The sequence below is a fragment of the Dermacentor andersoni genome, chromosome 8 (assembly GCF_023375885.2).
Source record: "Dermacentor andersoni chromosome 8, qqDerAnde1_hic_scaffold, whole genome shotgun sequence".
Classification (NCBI taxonomy): domain Eukaryota; kingdom Metazoa; phylum Arthropoda; class Arachnida; order Ixodida; family Ixodidae; genus Dermacentor; species Dermacentor andersoni.
Genome location: NC_092821.1, coordinates 78,123,365 through 78,130,353, shown reverse-complemented (window position 1 = coordinate 78,130,353; position 6,989 = coordinate 78,123,365). Strand labels below are relative to the sequence as shown.

The 6,989-nt window shown below is 47.0% G+C and overlaps 1 protein-coding gene across 1 annotated transcript; it reads right to left on the bottom strand.

Moving 5' to 3' along the window:
• Window positions 1–584: 584 nt before the first annotated feature.
• Window positions 585–5,748, bottom strand: LOC126538750 (uncharacterized). Its single transcript, XM_050185485.3, has 2 exons — window positions 5,349–5,748; window positions 585–1,843 (listed from the first exon to the last, which is right to left on the bottom strand). Exons 1-2 carry the CDS (start codon window positions 5,631–5,633, stop codon window positions 731–733), a joined length of 1,398 nt encoding a protein of 465 aa, XP_050041442.1. The 5' UTR covers window positions 5,634–5,748; the 3' UTR covers window positions 585–730.
• Window positions 5,749–6,989: the final 1,241 nt, after the last annotated feature.

Genomic DNA, 6,989 nt, shown 5'->3' with positions numbered 1-6,989 from the left:
TCAGCGCATGTTTTTTTGGCGTCTCGAATGGCATCTGCATCTATTGGATGTTCAAGTCTCTTGCTGATTATTACGAGTTGCTCGCAATGGAAAGCACACATCAACTAACCGCTTGACCTACTGCAACTGACCATCGTCGTTCAGTGCTGCCATGTCAGTCATATTGTTCATCTGCAATTTATCGGCTATGGCTACTAAGCTGGCAAAGCTTTGGTTTGGCTTATAGTGGCCAGGGATTCTGGAATTAGAAGTCTTATATATGTGTTATTTCAGTTGAGCGACGCCCCATATTTATGTTAAATAGATTGACTTTTCAGACATTCTACACAATGCTTGTTCTGCTTTTCTGTCCAATTTGTTTTGCAATGACCGCCATTGATATCATGACCGAATGACAATTTATCCTGTGTAGCACCATCATGTGTCGAATGGCATTCGTTGCATTGAATGTCATTCGAATCTAATGACATTAGAATGTCCAGTGTGACAGGGGTATTACACATACGCTGAAACAGAGCACACCCGCGGGATAAAAAATTATAGGTTAGGAAGATGGATTCCATACAAAGAAATCTGCAACATCATTCACAGTTTAGGCCTTTATTCGTTACACAGCACTCATACTAGGGAAGTTGGGAAAAATACACGCCCCCCCCCCCCCCCTTTCCCTGCCTCCTCGGCAGATCCTTACGCACAAGTGTCGCAAATTGTTTGAGCGTATTTTTTTTTTTCATCGTTCTAAAATATGCCACGTGCACTGTAGCTGGTCGTTGTGTACAAAGCCGTCCCGTTCCAGGTCGTTCAAGGAGATTGTAGAACTTTCAAAAAATCCTGCTTCGTTGCTGCATTCCACAGGTTTCTGTAGAAAAGCGCCCTTCACCTTGCGGCAAATCTTTCGCATATCGCGCTGCAGGCCGGTAATCGGGTGCACTATGCTGAGCTTTATTGTTTTCTTAAAGGGCCACTCGATGGAGTCATCGACTGCGCCTTTGTGAAAAGCGATCGGAATATGCAGCGAGACCGATCCATTGTTCCTCCTAAAACACAATCCGGGAGTGATGCAGTAGCCACGCAGATAGATCTTATCGCACAGATAGGTGCATTGGCCTACACCAATAGCAGCCTGCTTTTTTTCGCTGATTCTTCGTACAACGAAATGGTAAAGCGCAAGAGCAATCGAGTAGTGCGCAAGCGCTCTTTCTGTTGCGTGCAATGCTATCTGACTGCTCTCTGCAACCCCCATCTTTATGGCTTCCATCTGAGCCGCTGCTTCTGCCGCTGTATGATGCTGGTGGTTCGTTGCAAGGTTATTTATCATGTCCTGTAAGGCACCGATACCTTCAGAAATTCTCTCTGAACTGGCGTTCGAGGTCACAAACGATCGTTTAACCAACTCGTTAATCTCACCAATCACAACAGCAGCGCCTGCGAAAGTTTCAACTACTTCTTTAATATCTACTCGACATTGTTCCGTTTTGCCACCTATCGAGTTGATTGTTTGAGCGACACTGTTAAGTGTGTTGCTGTGAGCGCTACATGCACTGATAATGCTAAGCAAGGCGGCCTTAATTTCAGCCACAGGGTTTTCAAGAAACTGGTTTGTTGCTTGTCTCAACGCTGAATCGCCTTTCTGGCTCACTTGTTGCGCGTTCTCTGAAGTATTTGGCGCGACCGACGTCCGACAGTTCAACCTGATGTGTGCGCACATGCTGTTGCAGAGAACAGTCTCAGAACATCTTGGACAAAAGGCAGAGTGGTATCTGCATTCAGTTTGAAAATGCTTGTGGACCTCCGAAGCAGTCAGGACGGCCTCGCATCCAGATGGTTTGTTCCAGCAGTACACCTGTGAAGAAGACGGCGGTTTTAATTTCACCTACAGGTTACGATTGATAGCGCAGAATACAGGTCCAGATTTAATCTCCTAGATTAAAGAATGGCAATTATATTTATTATTTATGCAGGCTAGAACACTCCAATACCACAGAAGTATGATAAGTTGTGTCAAATACAATCTCTGGCATGCATTTCTAACAACCAAGAAATTCTTATCTTGTGTTCGGAACGGTTGCCATCTCAAATTTGTGAGCCAAGGTTCCAACAAACAAGCTCGAAACAAGCTCATCTGTGTTATAACCGTCAACCTATGCATAAGTGAGACGTGTTGCAGCTCCTATCAGATGCCGCATTGAACCATGTGTCTTTTGCTCAGGGCAAAAAGCACATGCCCGCCACAACTATAACATGCGGTCAGTCGTAAACGACTAGTCGTACCAAGAAAGCACAAAAGAAGCATTTCTTTAAAATTCTGTGAACCTTGTAATTAGTTCCAACAGGTTCTGGCAGTTGGAATTGCCATCTTTTCTTGCGGGTCAACCGATGGATCGGACTGTCTGGGAGTAAGTGTAACACATTGAGTGACAAATACGTACGCTTTATGGTGCTCGTGTTTTTTTTTTTTTTCAATGTATTCTCCAGCATTCACCAATAGGTCATAATAAATTGGATTCTTGGGTTTTTACATGTCAAAACTACGATTTGATTAGGAGGCACGCCGTAGTGGGGGACTCCGAAAGAATTTTGACCATCAGGGGATCTTTATGCCCGCCAGGCACGGTAGTTAGGCGCTTTTTTGCCTTTCGCAAAAAAAAAAAAAGGACGCGATGTTTAAATAAATTCTGGTGTTTTACGTGCTAATACAACGATTTGATAATCAGGCACGCCATATTACGGACTCGAATAATTTGATCCACCTGGTTTTTCTTAACGTGCCCCTAAAGCATTGTACACCGTAGAGAAGCCTGGGAGGCCTTTCTCCAGGACGAGGCTGAAGACGACCAGCGTCGAGCAATCAGCCTGGCCATTGAGGCCGTGAACACCCACCGTCCTCAAGGCTCGGGGACTGCTCTCTCCCCCCCCCCCCCCCCTACCTGCGCGTAGGTTAAGAGGCGGGCACCCCAGCTCGATGGAATAATAAAGTTTTCAATCAATAAATCAAATCGCTACCATCGAAATGCGGCTGCCGTAACCAGGATTTGACCCGGCGACCTCGTGCTTAGCAGCGCAACGGCATGGGCACTCAGCTACCGTGGTAAAATAAAGTGAAGTGAAGGTAACTGAACAGCGGTTGGCATTGAAAGAAAGTTATTTGGCGCAGCCTCTCTTCCTTCGCGAATAATAAACGCGGAAAGGAAATTGATGTACAAGTTACATAGACTAATGCGCCTCAGGAGGCCTCACATTTCATCGATGGCAATGGCTGTGCACTCATCTTTGATATTTATTTTATAGCTAGCATGTTACTAAATCAACTTCGAGGTGATTAAGTTATTGCTTACCAATGATGCATTACCGCTGTACATGCTCTGAATATCGCTGTGCACGCACCTCTAGCAGATGCTTTACTGCCTGTAATGACACTTGTTTATCGCCAAAGGTTGTCGGTACACTAGTGGCACGTGCAGCCTGGAAAGGGCATAAATTTACCATATACAAGGTGTTCCGCGTAACATGAGTCAAGAACTTACAAAATGAATGCGTGTCGGAAGTGAATTGAACCGAACGCATACTATGCGCAATAGCCTATAGTAACTCGGACAATTTTTTGTTTTCCGCACAACTCGCCAATTAAGCCTAATTAGCCAACATTTTAATTATTGGTTGAGGACCTCAAGTATGTAGATCGGTAGAGCACCTTCGAGATTCACTGAACGAGTTGTTTCCTTTACGATACGTCTCACGTAGTCTTTTTTTCCGGATTGCAAAGGAAGCCCGTGAAATTTAAAAAAAAAGAACCACGTGACGGAGTGCTTGCGCAGTGGTATCGTGCTGTTCTCAAGCGTGCGTTCATTTAACAAAGTCGGCTTCCGTCGATTGACGGCGAAAATGCATGCTACTTACCGAGCACTGCCGATAACAAAAAACGCCCTGCCGCTTCCTCGTCACCAGTCACGATGCAGCCGACCTTGTTGAACGAACGCACGCTTGAGAGCAGCACGATACCACGGCGCAAACGCCCAGTCACGTGAATTTTTCCATATTTTGCGGACTTTCATTGCAACCCGGCAAAAGGGACTACGTGAGACGTATCGTAAAGGAAACAACTCGATCGGTGACTCCTGAAAGTGCTCCACAGTAGTGCGTATCATACTTGAAGTCCTCAGCCAATAATTAAAAAAATTGGGCTAATTAAACTGAAATAATTGGTGAGTTATGTGTAAAAAAAGTTGAGTTACTATAGGCTATTGATATTAGTATGCGTTCGGTCCAATTCGCTTGCGACGCACCTTTAATTTCTAAATTTCTGGCTCAAGTTATCTGGGACACCCTGTATAGTAGGAGCCGCACTGTTTCTTCGCAATCTTGACGAGGAGCGGCTGTTACACGGGGTTTGGTAATTGCGGTCTTTTTTCTGGCTCTTTTTAGTGCCCTTGATTTCGTTGTGGGAAAAAGTGGAACCGCTGTTATTTTCATAACACAGATTTGTTCACATAAGCACGCTCGCGCAGCTTGTGGCCACCTATATCGCTCACTAATGTTTCTCTCCCCTTTCCCATCTTCGGTTCGGTAGCACGTTCACGCATACAGTCGTCTTCCGTGTCCTACATTGTGTTAGATATGACTGTGACGTCGAAGCTTTTCACAAAGATGAAACAAGACCGCGCATGCCACGCGCTCAGAATCCAGAGCGTGCTTACGCAAGCTACCACGCTCTCTAATGTTTATGTCAACGTTTTTTATGCGAAAGCATCAAATGGCTCACGGAGTGAAAAAGCAGGCATCTGTAGCAGCAAAACGGCAACCAAGTTTCAACTCTCGGCGACACCACGCCACGTGCGTGCCTGGACAGAGAGCTGGCGAGAGGGAACACCTGCTGCAGCCCTAGCGCGCTAGATGTTGCGTGAGGCGAGAGGATATCGGTGGGACGCCATGTCACCCTCACTAGCGGAACTCGGAGGCCTGTGCTATCCGCGCGTTCCTTTTTCGCGCAAACTATCGTCTGCGTTCTAACATTGCGTCGGTAATCGCTATAAGGAAATAATGCATAAAGAAGCTACAAATTCGAAAGGAAAAACGTTGGTGGTTGTCAGCTTCGAAACTGCGACGCCACGCTCAAAAGAATAGCGTCTTATCCACATGCACGGCGATAGGGCTGCAATTGCCCATGCCGCATGCATGCCTTCTACAGTTGTACCTGGGAGACGTAGTTCAGGGATGCTACCACTAGGCGACTCAGCCGGCCGCTCAATAAAGTCAAATGTATTTCACACTGGCAACGACGAACCAGATGGTCCCTACATGCACACGCGTTTCGTCCTTAACAGTCGGTTTTTTTCATGCGCTCAACTCACTTCTCTCTGCAGCAGGCTCTCAGCGGCCAAGCTCCTCCAGTCGACATCACCGTCCGTGTAGCGGTCGCCGTCCAGTGGGCAGTGGTAACCGTCGTCCGCAGCACACTGTTGGCTGCAGCATTCGCAAAGTGAATGACCGCAAGGAAGCAGCGCGGTCACTGCGCGTACCAGTCCGCACACTGCGCACACCCTGTCCGGCGGTATCGGTTTTACGAAATCCACGGGCTTCCAGTCAAGGGTGTCCGAAAACCCAACCAGCGTGTACCGGAGCCCGGCAGGAAGCATCGCTTGGCGAGAGCCGATCCCCCGCGAACAGCGTCACAAAGTCGAGTATGTACCGTCGAGCGGAAGGCGACGTGTTACCAGTTCCGCTGCGTGGTTCCTTCTGCTATATCGATATCTGCAGCTGGCTGCTGCATTCGTTTGCTTATTGTGTTCAAGCCACTGACGTCAAAGAAAATGCACCAATAAAATAAAGTGAGCAGCAGGCTATCGGGAGCCGTGTTTTGCAACGGCCGTATTCAATGTGGGATCTGATTTTCTTATCGTGAGTGGCGATAAAGACGGTGCGACACCGTCTGAAATAATGACGCTGGTGAAAAGGCTTTGCTATAGACCGTTTTTTCGTAGGCGCCGCCATATTGTGAACGCAGTGACGCCGCCTATGAGCAGCGCCATACTGGCTTGGGTGAAAGCGGTCTTTTGCATGGCAGGTATACGCTCGGCGGTAGGTTCTGGCGTTTGTTTTCGCGGTCGTGCGGTCTATTTAGTATGACGTGCGTCTTCTACGTTGTAAACGGTTCTGTGAGGCGTGCTGGAGTGGTTTAAGGCGTCATGGCCGGAATTTCTGCTTGCGTTGAGGTGTACGGAACACGCAGTGCGATGGGGGGAGGGGGGGTGCTCGCATATTTGAGCCTACAATCAGCCTCGGAGATCAATTGTGTATTTCTAAATGTTCCAATCACTAATGTGACCTTATTGCAGTATTATCCTCTATTTCTAAGCTGCGGTTTAGGAGCCATAAAACATACGCGACGATCGTAACAGCATGGGTACTGTTCTGCTACGATAGGAGCTGTGCTGTTTGACAAGCGTTCTAACTGTTCACTGCAGTTACATTGCGTGACTACTTGGTTGGATGGATGAGGTTTCCACCCATTAATAAAATAGTTTTGGCTAGTAATAACAGCATACCTTACAGTCTGAATTAAGCTTGTCCAGCAAAGCGACCGTTTACGAACTGCGCGAGCGTCCTAAGCAACGTAGGTGCTGGATTACAGATATCTTTGTTCTATATAGCGCATGGTCCAAGCATACGGCATCAGCGGTTATATATTTACAAACGTTGTGCGGCGTTAGCCCGTTTTCTCTTGCTTTTTAGAGAAAGAGGATGATAACCGAATTTTTTTTTTCGGTTGTGTTCGTTCAGTTCTCTACGACGCACTCACACGTATTACGGAAATTTTGCGCTCAAAAATAGCCATCGCATTCTTTTTATGCGAACCCTCTCATATATTATGGCTGTATACAGGCTAAAAAGGCAATGCCGAAGCACACAGCTTCTATGTGTATCGTGCTGGCTCACCAACCGCAGTGGTCGCTGTGTTGAGCAGCGCCATGGGCCTCATGCAGCAAGGCTAG

What these genes read in the sequence shown, in the direction of transcription:
- LOC126538750 (XM_050185485.3), bottom strand. Translation starts at nt 5,633, where the DNA reads ATGCTTCCTGCCGGGCTCCGGTACACGCTGGTTGGGTTTTCGGACACC. An exon ending in AGAGCCTGCTGCAGAGAGAA is followed by an intron (nt 1,844 to 5,348) that starts GTGAGTTGAGCG and finishes TCTTCTTCACAG; the next exon opens with GTGTACTGCTGGAACAAACC.